Here is a 17,610-nt window from a genome sequence, read left to right as displayed (position 1 = left end):
TGTGAGAAAATTGCTTTGGTCCCTTGGAGAGGGGCAGGAGCGCCTATTGCCATTTGGGTTGATTCTCTTCTTTGTGGCCTACTCAAGTTATATTCAACGGGCAAAACACACTTCCCTTGACCTCTTCAAATCGCGAAATCACTTAAATCTTGCAAGGATAATGCAAATTTGGAATTCAAGCTCCGGTCCTTCAGTGAGGGACAGGAGCGCCTTTTGTCCTTAAGGCCAAATCTTTTCACTTTTCATCTCAAATTTCCTTTGCTGGGGAAGATATCACCTTTTTACAAACCATGAACGAGAGCCCAAATCCAAAAAAGGTCCAAGAAGGTGTGTACAAAGAAAATCGCTCTGGTCCCTTGGTGAGGGACAGGAGCGAATTCATCTTGTTAGACAAAAAGTTCAACTTTTCAATGCTTTCAACTAAGTCTGGATACTCCATTATGCTCATTTCATCCTTCATTGTGTCCTTAATGCTTCAATTTGATCAACCAAGACCAAAAATGAGCAAAATAAATCATTTCGCCTTGGTTCTTCAGTGGAGGAAAGGAGCGATTTGTCTTAATCCTTCAAACTTCATTATTTTCAAATCTTCAAAATCCTTAAAATCTTCAATTCACGTCCAATCATCTCCCCTGGTGACCCTGCACCAAGCAATTGAAGGAAGTTAGAGACAAATATGCACTAAATAACATTTTCGCCTTGGTCCCTGGGAGAGGGACAGGAGCGATTTCACCTTTATAAGCCAAAATATCCATAATTTAGGTCTTCAATCACTTCACCAAGCAGGGTTAGGTCATCTTCAAGGCCAGGGACCAGTTAGCAAGCCTTCAACAAAATTTGGTCAGAATTTACCTAGGCAAAAATGTACAATTCTATCATTAAAATGCTAACACTTAGACATAGCTTGAATTTGCCTCAAAATCCTGATTAGACCTAACTTGAGACATACCTGACTTCCTGACAGGCTCATCCTATTTCAAAATTTGCAATCTTCGGGAGGATGCTTAATAATCTTCAAAATTTGACTGGACTCGGCTTGAAAATATCCAAAAGAAACCCCTAAGGCTTAACCCTAGTCTAGACAACTCACTCACTTACTCAAAAACCCTAAAAGCAGAGAGAAGAACAGGCAAAACAAAAGCAAAAAGAGGGGGTCCCCATTTTAATGGGGCGATGTGTGAAATGATCACAATCCTACGCAAAACAGAATTGGCGCTAGAAGGAGGGCCCTTCGATGAACTTCCGTTAAGGAAACAGTACTATCCAGAAAATTTACCAAAAAAAAAGAGAATACATTTCAAGCATGATCATGAATCACGATGGTACTGCCACATGAAGGATTGAATCAAGTAGTGCAACCTAATTTGGAGATAGGCAACATTCAAGAAGATATTGTTTCGGGATTGAATCACCTAGCGTGGAACGTAAGGAGAAGTGAAGCTGAGTATAACAGAGTGAGAATCATCTTGGAACAAGAGGAAGATAGGGCTGAAGAACACCGAAGAATCGCAGCTAGAGAGCTTCGCAATCAAAGGAACCTACAGTAATCTCCGCAAGACAAAACTTCACGCTGGATCGCATTGGTTCTTTCTCGCCCGAGAAACATCAAAGGATATTGAGGTCGACACCAGGCGTCAAAAATCTGAGTGAGCTTCAGTTTACTTCAAGGTCGAAGCGAGTCAAAAGAGAAGATACTCCCAAAGAGTTTGAACTAAGATTAGAGGAATCTCCTGAGTCATCACAAGCTCCGTCTCTTCAAGAACAGGTACAAGCAGCAATTCAAGCGAGTATCCAGGCAATTTCTCAACCGACAAGCCAAGCCAGTTCATCAAGTCTCTTGTCAAGCTTTCAGACTCCGAGAAGCACGATGGCACACCATGCTCCTCCTCCTCCTCCTCCTGCGCATGCACTTGATGGCAATGGACACCTCTAATCACCAGCTGATCTGGCTCAATGATTTTTTCTCAGCCCTTTATTATGGATTTTTTTCTTTAAGGAGATCGAAAGGTACAAGGGTCTATCTTACTAGGCCTTAGGAGGTTGATTAAACAAGTTGTCAAGGATTGATCAAGAACATTTGATTTTGCAAGCCTCTTTTCATCCACCAATGATCAGTTGAGCTAGGACCATTAACACACCCCCATGCTATTGATTTGCTAAAATCTTACAGTGATACATCATAATCTTTTGCAGATTTAAAAAATAGCTCCCAGAATTTAATTTTTAGTGTACTTCTTAAGTTCTTGCCAATCATTGCAAGTCACTTGTTTTTTTATGTGCATGTTCATATTCTACACGAATGTCTTCCGAATAGAATGTCAATGTTAGCTCTTTTAAAATGTTATATTCATCATTTTCCCTTGTAACCCAAAAAGCAACTATTTTGAATAATTTTAGCAACTAAATGATCATTTTTCTGTTTTTATTTATATTCATATTATTAGTCCACAAGTCATTCTATTTTTCACAAGATTATCTATGATTCTTCTTCTCTTCTCATGAATATTTTACAGATACTCATTTGCAGGTTAATTGACAGGCCTTTGCGGCCAACAATCTTGAAGGGTTTCTATCACGAGACACAGATACTTTCATGGGTATGCTCAGCTCTAATCCTTGTTCTCGGCATTTGTGATGGATGTAGAATGTCTAGGGAAAGTATACAGGGAAAAATAGCTTTAAATTGCTTACAAAATATTTTCTTACCAATGTTTTTAAGAATTTAGTTGAGCTTTAGGCATATGGAATTATCAATTATGTTGCCATTTGTTGTTTCCTGTTCTTTTCTGATATCACTGAATCTTTTTTTTTTTGATCGATTGGTATAACTGAATCTTATCACTTCATTTTTTGTTTAATTCATTTTCTTTTTTGGAATCAGTATGACCATTATGTTTCTGTTGAAAGGTCCAGAAGGTATGTTGTACATGTTTCCTATGTTTCATATTTTGACTAGAATCAGCAGTTGTTTTGATAAAAAGATAAAATTAAGTGAATAACAAAGAAATATTTGTTACAAGGCTCTCAGCATTGGCGTGGACAACAGCTAAAAATGTTAAGTCAAGCTTGCTATGTTTTGATATCACAATGACAAGTTCAGCAGCTTCAAAAAAATGCCCAACTACAATTGAAGAATAACTGAATAAGGAAACATAAAGACTCTTACATTAGCTGAGCGATCTGTTTGGTGAGGAGGGACTAGTATATCACAAGCCGGTGCCTATGAGTGCACACTTGGTAAAATATGTAAAGTTTAGTGCTAAGACTCGTTCCAAAGATGTAGCCCCTTCCTAGAGGTTAGTGAAAGAAGGGGCAGGGTCTACACTTTCTGGGGCTTGGTCTTCGATGGGAGTTTTTTCATTCTCTTGAGGGAGCCAATGAGGAGTAGGAATTCTAGGAAGAGTCCTGTAAAATGATGACTTCCATTCTCCTCCCCCAGTAGTCACCTCAACTGAGCTTACTGGCTGCTGGGCTGCATGACAGTTGGCTCTAGCTTCCTGATTGTTTTGCTGTATCATCTCAGCCAACCTTCTCCTGGCTCTTTCAGCTTTTAGGATTTGTTTATAATATTTGTTTTACTCTGAAGGTTTTGGCAGTTATGACTGAGATAGTTAATACATTCAGTTTCCTTCTTGTGACATTACTGCATAGCATGAAGATACTCTGATGCTGGATGCCATTAACAATTAGAGCAATATACTTTTCGAGGAAAGTTATATCCAATCCCTTATGCCCAAGTTTTCATAAATGACTTAAATGATATATCAAACAGAAAATTATCATACCATACTCGGGAAAAATGGAAAAACTATAAAAAAATTAAATATCAAATTTCAGTAATTTACAGGTTTTAAAAAATATGGTCACAAGAAAATCATGTATTGTACAGTGTTCAGCTCCGTATGCATCCTGTTGCAATACAAAGTAGGTTTTTTGTTGCATAAGCGAGTGATTGTTTTCATAGAACAATCTCTATGGAGAATAGTATGTTCCCAGTAGCTAGAAGATGTTGTCATATAATAGAAAAACAAAAACTAAGCATCTTCTTGACTAAAATTCGAAGGTACACCTCCAGAAGTAATCAGTAATATATATATTTTTAGTTCACACAATCTAAAACTCCATTCACTTATTTATGCAATATTGAGCTCCATTAGAACTGAATTGGGGAGTCAAGTTGTTTCAGCCACCCACTGTTTCTTTTGTTTAATCTGACTTTCAATCAGGAGCTGTTAATGCCATATCTTCTACCTTTGACATTCATCTTTAGCTTCTTTATTATTTAAGGGAGCATGGACCATTTCTTACATTTGTTCAAATGCACCTCATTGTTTTGCTACCTATCTATATATGTATTATATCCCCTACCTTTTAGGTTCATCTTTAGCTTCTTTATTGTTTAAGGGAGCATAGAGTGTTTCTTCTATTCGTTCAAGTGCGCCATATTATTTTGCTTTCTATCTATATCTATATCTATATATATTGTTATTTGAGAATATTTACCTGGACACTGGTTTAGTTTTCTAGGCAATGCCCTAGCCCAGTCCATCTCATCTCAATGGGCTTTAGCTTTATGCTGCCGGGAATTGAACCCAGGATCTCAGTACAGTGAGTGCTCATTACTAGTTGCACTGGCTTGATGCTTGATTTGGTGTCATTTATTGCTTGCTGTAGGGTTTACATCCTGTAGTTTGTGTTCTTTTGTTCTTGCTGCATTGTAAGGTACCATCTTTCCTGAATACTAATTCTATTGCTTTCTACATGTTCCTTTTACTCCTATTGTGACTAGCCATATTATCCTTCGTGTTGTAAAAATTTGATTGTTTCTCATGTTGAAAAACATACATTAATAACAAGTAACTACACAAGAAAATATCATTTTATTGTTATATTATATTAAAGAGAAGAAATAAGGTGTACCTATATGCCTTAAGTGAGCTAGGTCGTACCTGCATCTGTGAATGAGGAGGCCTAACATTGTAATTAACATAGAGAAGGTGGTACTCAAGATGAAGGCTCTAGGAAATGAAGGAAAGTAATATTAACATATCACAAGGTAGTTTAATTAGCTTAACCAACATGACTTGTGGTAAGAAATACCTTCTTCCCTTAGTGTTTGTTAACTACGTCATTCTTTTGTTTGATCCATACAAATTCTGGATGACTTCCTTGGCCTTGTCAATGCCTGCATATGGATAACCCATGGGGGTTTTCTCCCCATCCACCAATGGTAAAACCCTAACCAAAGATTTTGACACCAAAAACAAAACAATATAGAAAACAAATAAATAAATATTTGATTTTGAATGATAATAAATAAAGAAACGAAAATTATAAAAACTATTTATGGAATAGCAGGTTGCATATTTTTAAGTTAGAAAACCTTAACTTTAAACTCTAGCATTAATGTGAGGACCTCGTCTATGTTCTTGGTAAATAGATCTCTAAAACAGTCTTCATGACCCATTCCCTTTTCGCCTTCCTTTAGTGAGGAGAGTCCACCCACCTAGCGCTCACAAACATTTGTTTAACAGATGTTAGTGAAGCTGCACTAATGTAATTGATGGTAAATTGAATAGCACAATTAAAGCAATGGGGAACCATTGATAAATACATTATGAACTTCCAAAGTCTTTCCGTGCTGGTCCCCGACATTTCCGAAAGGAGGTTGGTTGTTATATTTATGGATGGCCTAATGGACCCTCTAAGGGGTTGGGTCAAAGCTGTCAATCCGAGTACACTTCAAGAAGCAGTTAATAATCCTAGAGATATGGAATCTGCTATGACAAAGAACAAAATTCCATCAAAGGCGTCATCAATTCAAGAGGACAAAGCAAAACATCCAAAAGGATGGCCAAAGAGAAATAGAATGGATGAAGAAACTGGACAAGAGCTAATGAGGAAGAAACTTTTTAAGTTGTTTAACTTGTGAAGAGCCTTGGGAACCAGTATATAGATACCTCGGGAAGGGGAAGATTCATTATATTGAGGTTGTGCCTAATAGTGATGAAGAAGACAAATCTGATCTAAGCAGCGAGCAAGATGTAATGGAGGAAGAACCACATAAGGTAAAGGGGCCTCCACCTAAAGAGAAGAAGGGTGGTATACTTGCCACCATAAAAGGAGCTCTAGGATTTAACTCTTTTAAGGTTTGAGGTGTATTGCAAGAACAAAGGATAACGGTGCTAATTGATAGTGGATCTACTCATATCTTTATTAATTCAGCTTTGGTCGCCAAAAAGGGACTTCAAATAGTTAAGCATGAAAGGTTTAGCGTGAGGATGGCGAATGGCTACCAAATGTCTTGCTCAACAAAGGTACCAAATTTATACATTACAATTGGTGACTATACAGTCACCAATTATTTCTATGTTGTGGAGTTGGGTGATACCAATGCTATACTTGGTATCCAATGGATGATGTCCATTGTTAAATACTCACAAAATTTTCAAACAGTGGAATTCCAATTCAAGGTAGATGGTAGGAAATTGGTATTTAGAGGAATATCTGATGGAGCTACTCGAGTTGTATCAGCCAAGGGAATGGATAGCATATTTAGGCATGGAGACGATGCTTGGGCCACACAATGTCTTGTTTCCTCAAAATCTTGGATGGGCCTAGTATAGTTGTTGGGGACATACCACCAGGGAGGCCACTAAACAGAGGATTTGAATACACTATCATGTTAGGAAAGGGTGCAAAAGCTGTCATCACAACATCATACTGGCACCCCAAGAAGTTTAAGGATGAAATTGAGAAATCTACGAAGGAGTTACTTGAAATGGGAGATATGAAGCCTAGCTCGAGACCAATTGCATCTTCCATGTTGTTGGTAAAGAAAAAGGATGAAACTCTCTGAAAGAGTGTTGACTATCAAGCCTTAAAACAAAAATGAAAAAACAATCTAAGGTTGCTTGTGTGTGTGTGTGTGTGTGTGTGTGTGTGTGTGTGTGTGTGTGTGTGTGTATGTATATATATATATACGTATATATGTATGTATATATATGTACATATATATACATACATATATATGTATATATATATATACATACATATATTAAAAAAAAATTAAAAAAAATCCCTTCACCCTAATATTTTGCTTCTAAAATATTTGAAATGTGGGAAAATGAAAGCTAAATCATTATGCCTTATATTTCCTTGTGGTTGTGTCATGGAAACTTCTCAGGGATGGTTAGGGCTTTCTTCCAAGCATATTGTAGAGATTTTTTACAAAAAAATTATTTTTGCCCCCATTTTTCTTTTAACATCAATGCTTTGGACAACATTACATTTAAATGGCATAGGACAACGTAGGTATGTAATGTCTCCAATAGAGTCTCCTTAAGAAATAGACAATTGTTATGGAATTTTTTAATTATATGGCTGTACAAAAAACACCAAAGGCTGATAGATTGAGATGACAAATGTCTACTCATAATGTGTGCAAGATGAAATAATGAAAAAATACCAAATGCCCAATTGTAGATGCTGAAATGTGATCGAAATTGATGCTAATTGGCAATATGTGATAATTGCAAACCCTCATTAACCAAATATACATCGCCCCATTGCTACTGGGGACCCTCTGATTTTCCTGCTTTCTAGGGTTTTGTTAGCATCCTGTGACCTTTTGCTGTAGTTTCACCAAGCCTTGTCTAGTTCAGAGCATTTCAGGCCCTGACGATTGAAAGTTAGTTTTTGCAAGTTATGTGATTCCGAAGTGTGAACACCACCAGAGTGCTTAGAGAGACCAAAGGACGAAGATCGCAATTGATTTGGATGAATTTGGACAACTTTCTATTTTTAGAAAGTTTGCTTTTTTTGCTTTTTCCTATTTTTTAGGAAGTTTCGTTTTTGGCCTTTTTAGCCCAATCCCCGGTGTGGCTATTTTTAGAAAGTTTTCCCTATTCTTTAGGGATGTCTGCTTTTTGCTTTTTTGGAATGGGAACCTAGGGTTTACACTTGCACCACTGACCAACTTCGACCGAAACTCGAAAATTCCAAGTTTTGACCTAAAAAGGCTAAATCCCTAGATTTTAGGCTTTTTGCTTTTTTGGGATGCAAACCTAGGGTTTACACTTGCACCACTGACTAGCTTCGACCGGAACTCGAAAATTCCAAGTTTTGACCTAAAAAAGCTAAATCCCTTGATTTTAGGCTTTTTGCTTTTTCAGGATGCAAACCTAGGGTTTACACTTGCACCACTGACCTGCTTCGACCGGAACTTGAAAATTCCAAGTTTTGACCTAAAAAAGCTAAATCCCTAAATTTTAGGCTTTTTGCTACTTCAGATGATCCACCTAGGCATGGATTTCAAATTTCAAGTTAATCCGATTAAATTAGACTAAATTGTGAAAATTTGAAATTTCTCTGAAAATAATTCTAAGTTTGGCTAACAAGGGTTTTTGAAGTATTTTTGTAGGTTCAAACCCCACCACGATGCAAGAGAGGCCATGAAGGAGCCTTGCCTGAAGTCCACCATGCCTTAGAAGGCTGTGTGGGTGCTCACCCTGAAGTCCGCCATGTCTTGGGAGGTCACATGGGTGCTCACCTTGAAGTCCGCCATGCCTTTGAAGAGGCCATGATGGCCAACACCACCAAAGTTCGCCCAAGCAAGAGGAGGGATGCCTAAAGTCCGCCCAAGGGCTAAAGGGGTCATGTGGGTGCCAAGTCTAAAGTCCACCCAAGGGCTAAAGGGGTCATGTGGGTGCTCACCTTGAAGTCCGCCATGCCTTTGAAGAGGCCATGATGGCCAGCACCACCAAAGTTCGCCCAAGCAAGAGGAGGGATGCCTAAAGTCCGCCCAAGGGCTAAAGGGGTCATGTGGGTGCCAAGTCTAAAGTCCACCCAAGGGCTAAAGGGGTCATGTGGGTGCCAAGTCTAAAGTCTGCCCAAGGGCTAGAGAGGTCATGTGGGAGCTAAGGCCAAAGTCCACCATGCCTTAGGAGAGTCATGAAGAGGGACCTTCAAAGTCCGCCCCAATGCCTTAGCCAAATTTTCACCTTGATGGAGGCCATGAAGGAGCACACCTCAAAGTCCGCCCCAGGGCTAGAGAGGTCATGTGGGAGCCAAGTCCAAAGTCCGCCATGCCTTAGGAGAGTCATGAAGGAGCACACCTCAAAGTCCGCCCCAGGGCTAGAGAGGTCATGTGGGTGCCAAGTCTAAAGTCCGCCAAGGTGGGAGGCCATACTGGAGATGTGTTCAAAGTCCGCCCAAGATCTTCACAAGGGGAGAGGCCACCAAAGTCCACCCAAAGTAAGAAAGCCATGGAGGAGCCAAGTCTAAAGTCCGCCCAAGGTAGGAGAGATGCCTAAAGTCCGCCATAGGCTAGGAGGGTCTTGAGGAGAGGTCACCAAAGTCCGTCCAAGGTGGGATAGATGTCTAAACTCTACCCTAGGCCATACTGGAGATGTGTTCAAAGTCCGCCAAGGGTTATGAGGCCATGAAGGAGCAAAGCTTGAAGTCCGCCCCATGCCTTAGCCAAAATTTTGCCTTAAAGAGGGCCAAGAGGAGGGGTCTCCTAAGCCCGCCATACCTTGGAAAAGATGGAGATAAAATTCCAAAGTCCACCTACGCATTGAAAAGTCAACATGATGTCACAAAATCCACAGAGATTTCAAAATTAAATCCAAAATGAAGAAAATATCTAAGAAATATCTAAAAATCCTCAAAATAAATCCAAAATGGAAAGTTTTTTTTTGAGAATATTGAGAGAATATTGAAAAATTATTGAGATATTAATTCAAAATGGAAAGTTTTTTTTGAAAGGGAATATTGGAGGATTGATGAATATCTTCAAACTTAAATCAAAATGGAAAGTTTTTTTTTAGAATTAGAAGTATGAGTTGGATGATTTTAGGGGTTTTGCTTAACCTTGTCTACAAATACTTCATTATCAACTTCATTATTACATCAAGAAGTCCAAAATTACTAAGGAGAGCTTAGTAAAGTATGTCAGTTTGAAGATCATCTGGAGAAAATTCTAGATATTGCTGGAAGTGGGATAATATTTTTTGGCAGAAGGTTTACAGATTTCTGGAGAAAGGCAACTAATACGAAGAAGAATCGTCCGAGCTTTTCTGAATATTTTGGAGAAAATTCTAGCCTTACTCCTATCCAAGTTAGAGGTGAAATTAAAATTGTGAATTTTCTGAATATTTTCTAGAATTTAATAAATGATTTTTTTTTTTTTTCGAAAATTTTGGAGGAAGAAAATCTTTTTTTTTTGGCTAAGTATGAAATTTTTTGAAAGTTTTGACACTTGGTGGTAACCACAACCAGCCTTAAGACTGAGGGTTTTAAGGTGAAAATTCGATTTTTATGGCTAAGTATGAAAATGAAGTGAAATTTCCCAAACACTTAACTGTTCGCAGCCTCGATTTTCTTTAATCCAAGATAGATTTCTAACTTATTTTCCTTTGGTTTTATAGGTCGTAGGAGGAAATAGAAGCAGCAGTTGGAGTTTCAAGCCAAACGAAAGATTGAGGACAAGTTCACAGGCAAGGTTCATCCGAGCATGAAGATAGCCAAAATTTGGCTAAGTATGGGAAATGTTTCACAAAGAAAATTCCAATTTCCTCAATCATGATGAAGGCATGTCAGGGTATCGAGAAGAAGGACATGATCACAGCGAATGCCTGAACAACTTGATCCCATCCTTTCATATTTGCAAGGGGTTATCTAGAGCTTTTACCCTCCTCCCACGCAACAGAAATTGGCAACTGAAGGCAGGATCATCACAGAAAACACAAATGGAGTTTCGAGCCAAATTCAGAATTGAAGACAGGACCATGAGCAAGGTTCGTCTGAGTATAGAGAGGGCCAAAATTTGGCTAAGTATGAGAAAAACTTCACGAGGGGATTTCTCCTCCAAATTCGAGGCACTTTAAAGAATCTCAAGGCATCAAGAAAGAAAAGTTCTCAGACTTGGTGAAAATATGGAAAAGTTAGATAAACTTCCAACTTCTTGAAGAATTTCATCTCTTGAAGGAATTAAAAAAGACAAGCTCTCAAGCAGAATCAAATGGCGACAAGAAGGAATCAAATTTCCATACTTAGACGATTTCTTGACACAAATTGGAGAATTCAAGAAAGACATCCAACACGTTGAGGTGGCGCCTCGTCATTTTCCAACCAATCAGATCACTCCAAGTCAGCATGTTCAGGTTCGATGAACCTGACTTATCTAGAAGCTTCTAGAAGGGCACACTTCACAATGCAACAACCTTCTATTTTCATTGATGGTTCATATTTAGCAAGAAGGACAAGTGTCCCAAATGTAATTGGTCGAGGGTAGTGTTGTGACCATTTCACACATCGCCCCATTGCAAATGGGGACCCTTGCTTTTTTTTTTTTTTTTTGCTTTTTAGGGTTTGTTTTTTTGGTCTTTTAGGGTTTTGTTAGTTAGCCTTTGCATTTTGAGTGCTGTCGGGGAGATTAATAGGATAGCAAATTTGGCTAAGTCTGAATGTCCTGATCCTGAAATTTGGCTAAGTCTCGAATGTCCTGATCCTGAATTTGACTAAGTCTGGAAACTGAAAAACCTCAAAAAACTAGATTTTGCAATATAACTCCTGGAGGTCTGAAACCACTCTCAAACATCCTGAAAGTATATATGGAATATAACTTAAAGTATAAGAAAGATATTTCTTATACTTAAATGTTATATTCCATTAAAATTGTCCTAATAGAGAGTTCGAAAAGTCAAATTTCGCTCCTGTCCTTCACTGAGGATCCAGAGCGAATTTCGCTCCTGTCCCTCTCCAAGGGTCCAAGGCGAATCGCTCCTGTCCCTCACCAAGGGTCCAGAGCGAAAAGGCTTATTGGAGTCATTCCTGACCTTGTTTGGACAAATTGAGACATCAAAAGCATGGTGAAGGACGAAATGAGCATGATAGAGCATCCAGACTTGATCAAAAACGATGAAATGATGAAGTTTTTGCCTAGAAGGTCAAATTCGCTCCTGTCCCTCACCAAGGGACCAGAGCGATTTTATTCATATACACATTTTTAGACCTTGTTTGGACTCGAACTTTTATTCATGGCGTGTAAAGAGATGATATTTTCCTCAGCGAAGGAAATTTGAAGTGAAAAGTAAAAAGATTTGGCCCTGAGAGCAAAAATCGCTCCTGTCCCTCACTGAAGGACCGGAGCTTGAATTCCAATTTCGCATTATCCTTGCAAGATTTAAGTGGTTTCCCGATTTGAGGAGGTCAAGGGAAGTATGTTTTGCCCATTGAATATAACTTAAGTACGCCACAATGAAGAAAATCGGCCTAAGTAACAAGTTCGCTCCTGTCCCTCTCCAAGGGACCAAGGTGACTGGCTAGGGCGCTCCTGTCCCTCTCCAAGGGACCAGAGCGATTTTCCCTCAAGACAAGATTCGGGCAAGAAAAAAACAAGTTTTACGTTTGAGGTGGGTGAAGGAAGACGCAATCGATCCATTGAAGATAATTTTCGAAGCTAGCAAAGGACGAATTGGCTTGTAATTGCAAAAGTGCTCCCGTCCCTCACTGAAGGACCGGAGCTTGAATTTCAAATTTGCACTGTTCTTGCAGGATCAAGACAATTTTATGATTTGAAGAGACCAAGGAAAACATGATTTATCCATTGAATATAATTTGGAAGGCTAACAAAGGACGGATAAGCTTGGATTTGCAAAATAGCTCCTGTCCCTCACCAAGGGACCAGGGCGAAAATGCTTTAAAGTGCACTCATTTCAAAGATCGAATAAATTGAACTCGAAATTCTAAGTAAAAATGCCATCTTGGACGTCAAAAATGAGGTCTTGGACGTAAAAAACAAAAAGTGTGAGGTCTAGAATGAGATCGCTCCTGTCCCTCACCAAGGGACCAGAGCGATCTTGTTAATAGCCATTATTTTTCATGATTGGGCGCCAAATATCCTTCAAATTACATTAAATGCCAGATTCGATAAAACCTTGAAATATTTTTGGCATTTAATAAAAGCGCATGGTATTTAATAATTAATTTTGAGCCTAAAAAATCGAATTTTTTAATTATAAAGGCATTTAAAATTAATTATTATTATTTTAAAAAAATAAAATAAAATTGGAGCGCTCGGGGTATTATTTAATGTTTTTATCAAGTCGGCCCCTTCTTTTATTAATTTTTATTTATCTTTTGGCCTATTTTTTCCAAGTCGGCCCATGGAAATAAAATGGTGAGCGCTCTATATATTTGAGGCATGTTTTTCATTATTCAAATCATTCACTCATCATTTCAAGTGCGATTTGGAAGAGCAATTTGAGGAGCGAATTTCTACCAGGAGTGGAGACTAAGAAGGGCGAAATTCATCTTGAAGGCTATTGGAGAGGCGTATTTCTTGCTAGATTGGAGGATAAATTCTAGATGTTTTGAAGGTATTTGAAGGCGAATTTCCAGATCTTGAAGAAGCTAGTGGAAGATGGAGTTCTTTTCCAAGCTAAAGGGGGCGCATTTTGCTAAAGGGAGTTTTTGATCTACATTTTGCCTAGCGAATTCTCCTATTTTTGCATCATTTTTTAGAATTAATTCCCAAGTGGAGGTATGGCGTAATCACCTTGGCACCATTTTTGAAGATTTAAATTTTGCTTTGAAAATCCTAAATTAGGAAATGATAACTCAAGATTTATCATGAAGTTTCCTAATTAAAATCTTGAATCTTTTTTTTAAAGTTTAATTTTTAGATTTCAAGATATATTATTAATTGTGAAATGTTGTGTAGGTACCAAGATGGCGACTCCCAAGCTCGAAAGATCTACAAGTCGGAAGACTCTCCTCAAGGAAAATCAAGCCAAATCAAGGACGGTCAAGCAAGGACAAGGGCGACCTCCTCCAGCCTAGCATCAACAAGGACGGCCTTCTTTGGACTAACGTCATCAAGGGCGACTTCTCCAATCCAGTATTCCAAGGCGAGGTACATCAATCGTCCTGCACATCAAGGACAAAAGGAGTTAGAACAAGAGTTAATTAAAGATAGCCTCTCAACGACATCAAATTGAATATCTAGCAAGCTACAAGTGTCAGATGAGGTGGCATCCCAGTCATCACTCCTCCAGTCAGTGTGGTCCACCTCAGCATGTCCAGATTCAATGTACCTAACTCATGGAAGGTGGCACAAACTCCGATGTACCTACCCCAGCTATCCATTGGTCGATTTTTCTAGAGAGGACATGTGTCCAAGCAATACAATTTTATCATTGGTCAAGCATTAAATGTTATGTAATGGTTGTAACAAACCCTAATTAGGGTTTTCATTGTTGAATCTTGGCCATTGATCTCGAATTGATCTAAGCCATCGAATTGTATTGAGGGCACTGTATAAGCCTTGGCATTTCATTTGTAAAGGCTAATCGGAAGATAGTTAGAGTTAGAATATAGTTAGAAGCAGTTGGAAGTATTAGAATAGCAATTAGAGTAGAGTAGAGAGAGAAGGCAAAGATTGTTGCCAAGATGTTGTTGTAAAAGACTTGTAACTTCATTGAAGAAATGGTGAAATTTATGGGTCGATTCGACAATTTGCATGGTCTTTATATTTCTCATATTTGATTTCATGTTATTAGATGAGTGGAAGAAATATGCTTGATTGATGGTGAAATTCGCATATCCATACTACTAGCAGTTTGTTGATTGCAGACTTGCCTTGCGTAGTCAACTGGAATCATTCAGCTTAAGCCTAACTTCAATTGTCGCTTCTTCATTGATATGCATCAACCTGATGGTGTCTATGCCTGCAGTGATGATTTGAACATCATAAAGCTTCCCTTCGAAGATCGCACTAGCCTTGTGGAGATGGTCCTGTGATGTCAAAACAAGACCTAGTTAGAGTTTCATCAAAGATCAATCATTGCTCCTACATTCTTAGTATTAGGATTAGATCCTCTCTTCGCCCTCATTTTTTTTTTTTCTTTTTTTTCAAGTCAAAGCTAGTGAGAGCCTGTGTTCCAGCAATATTCAAAGCAAATCAGAAGTTCAGGCATCAAATGTAAGTCCCCTTGTGATTCCAGCAAATCACATCGTACCACAGAGAGCTTATCCACACGTAGAGACCCTACATACAAGAACCTTGGAGTCATCCTGATTGATCCTTTTTCGCGATATCTTCAGCAATCAGAGGCTTTACTCAAGAGAGGATAAGGTACCCTTGGGTATTTTATTCTGTGTTTGATAGTGTACAAAATACACGTCAACAGGTAGTTAGTTTTGGGAAACCCTAATTAGGGTTTATAGCCTTCAATCTGGGCCCTTGATCACTGTTTGATCTCGGCCGTTCATTTATTTTTGAAAACTATATAAGGCTACCTCCTCTCATTTGAGAAGGGTGAGGTTTTTGATGTATTGTTGCTTAAGGTCATTTCCAGATAATATATTGCATGTGCGCTGCTTTGTAATCTCTATTATTTGAATGATTTGGATGGTTTCAATTGCCTCAACACTTAGTTAAAATTAATCTAGATTTGCTTTCATTGTTGTTAATTTGAATGAAGGATTTGATAAGTATCAATTGATGGTGTGTCTCCGCTCATACTTTTGGTAAATGGATGATTTCCATTCTACCGTGCAAAGTTAGTCTGAGCCTATCCCCTGTGCATCCCAACATCTCGATCATAAGCACAACCCATTGAAGATTACACCGGCCTTGTGTAGTTGTCCCTAGTGTGGCGAAGCAAGGTTTGGTTTCCCGAGAGCACCCAATTGACACCGTCTCCAGAATTCGTAGGATTAGATTTGCCTTCCTAAACCCTATCTCTTTTTCCCTTTCTTTTGAAAGTCTAAATCCCAAAAAATCCCCAAAAAAGGAAGAGCCTAAATTGCTAAATCCATCTAAGTCCAGTAGTTTAAAAAAAAAAATACTTGTCAAACGTAAGTCCCCCTTGAAAATTTCAGCATAAAAAAATACTTGTCAAATGTAAGTCCCCCTTGAAAATTTCAGCATACACTACCCAAGAAGCTATTCCACTAAAGTTGCTTGTTCGCACATATAGACCTTGGAATCAGTTGTGATTTTTCAGGAGAGGATAGAATACCTTCGGGTATCCTATCCTAATGTTTGGTAGATGATAAAACAGACACGAACATAAAATGGCGCTAGAAGGAGGTCTTGATCATCGTCAAGTTTGGACCAGCTAAAGTAACCTATTTTGGATAGTAGATATGAGGCAGCATGGTATTGCTGCATGAATTCCCATTCAATCTGCCTCTTGAACAACTTGAACAAGGACTAAATCAGTCCTGCATTACCGATCAATTGCGGGCACTTGCTTGGAAATCAAAAGTAAATTACTCTCAGTTTAGACAAGTAAGTCACATTATTGCCACGGAAGGAGAAAAAGGAAGACAAATAGAGACTGTGATCAAAGAAAATCTAGAGAGACAAAGGATTTCTACCCTTCACAAGCAAGTTCTGAAAGAAATCCTACAATTTTCTTCCTAGTCCACTAACATGGTAAGAGATGGGTCTGCCCATCAATCCTCCTGAACTAGGAAGAGACCCCGAACCAGTAATACAACCAGATTTGAGCTTCAACGACAAACAAGAAGACATCATCATTGAGTTATATAGCTTAGCCTGGTCTGTGAAAAGAAATTATCCTGACTGGTGTCGAATGTGCTTCATCCTAGAAAAGGAAGAAGAGATCGCTAATCGCATCGCACAAAATCAGAGAGAACAAGAGGAAGTTAATCCAGCCCCTGAACCTGCACCTGCACTGCCTCAGCAAGAATAAACGCTACGCTGGATCGCATAAGTTCTTTCTCCCCGGATAAATTTCAGAGGATCCTCAGATCAGCACAAGGTTCATCCAAAGAGTTCGTAGAATTGGAACGACCCACCAGATCTAGACAAAAAAGAGAAGTTTCGCCAGAGAAAGGAGAGAATCAAGCAAAAGAAGATAGACCAAAGGTGGAAGACATTTCCAATTTATTCCAAACCCCCTCCCCTCAAGTCCCAAGCACTTCGCCTTCAGTCTCCTTTACACCAATTGTCCAACAAGCTCAGCCAGTGATTTCCCCAGCAAACATCCCAATGGCGTGGCGTCTGGCCAATGCATCCCCTATGGTCTTCATAGCCTATAATGCAATGCCAAAGAGCCCTGAACACTTCTGTTCTAGGTTTCATAGTGGTGACCTAAGTCGCTCAGCTGATGAACATATCAAGATTTTTGAAGATCTCCTGCATAATAGAGATATCCAGCATGAAGATGTGGCTTGTAGGTTGTTTCCTTACACCTTTGATGAAGAAGCCTATCCTAATGTTTGGTAGATGATAAAACAGACACCAACATGTCTCCAATAGAGTCTCCTTAAGAAATAGACAATTGTTATGGAATTTTTTAATTATATGGCTGCACAAAAAACACCAAAGGCTGATAGATTGAGATGACAAATGTCTACTCATAATGTGTGCAAGATGAAATAATGAAAAAATACCAAATGCCCAATTGTAGATGCTGAAATGTGATTGAAATTGATGCTAATTGGCAATATGTGATAATTGCAAACCCTCATTAACCAAATATACAACTCTAAACAGAAAATACAAACCCTCATAAGCTGATGTGAGCCTTGGAACCTTCAAATGATGAATATAGGTAACTATGACATGCAGAT

The 17,610-nt window shown here is 38.7% G+C and overlaps 1 protein-coding gene across 2 annotated transcripts in view; it reads left to right on the top strand.

Moving 5' to 3' along the window:
- Positions 1-17,610, top strand: part of LOC131054346 (probable polyribonucleotide nucleotidyltransferase 1, chloroplastic) — a 264,974-nt gene that overhangs the window by 129,593 nt on the left and 117,771 nt on the right. For both annotated transcript variants that reach the window (XM_059218603.1, XM_059218602.1), the window contains exon 5: positions 2,514-2,597. In XM_059218603.1, the coding sequence (XP_059074586.1) occupies positions 2,514-2,597 (84 nt within the window). The remainder of the gene's footprint in view (positions 1-2,513; positions 2,598-17,610) is intronic.

This window comes from Cryptomeria japonica, chromosome 3 (assembly GCF_030272615.1).
Source record: "Cryptomeria japonica chromosome 3, Sugi_1.0, whole genome shotgun sequence".
NCBI classification, from domain to species: Eukaryota; Viridiplantae; Streptophyta; class Pinopsida; order Cupressales; family Cupressaceae; genus Cryptomeria; species Cryptomeria japonica.
Note: the sequence above shows the minus strand (reverse complement) of the source record. Positions and strands in the feature narration are given on the sequence as shown.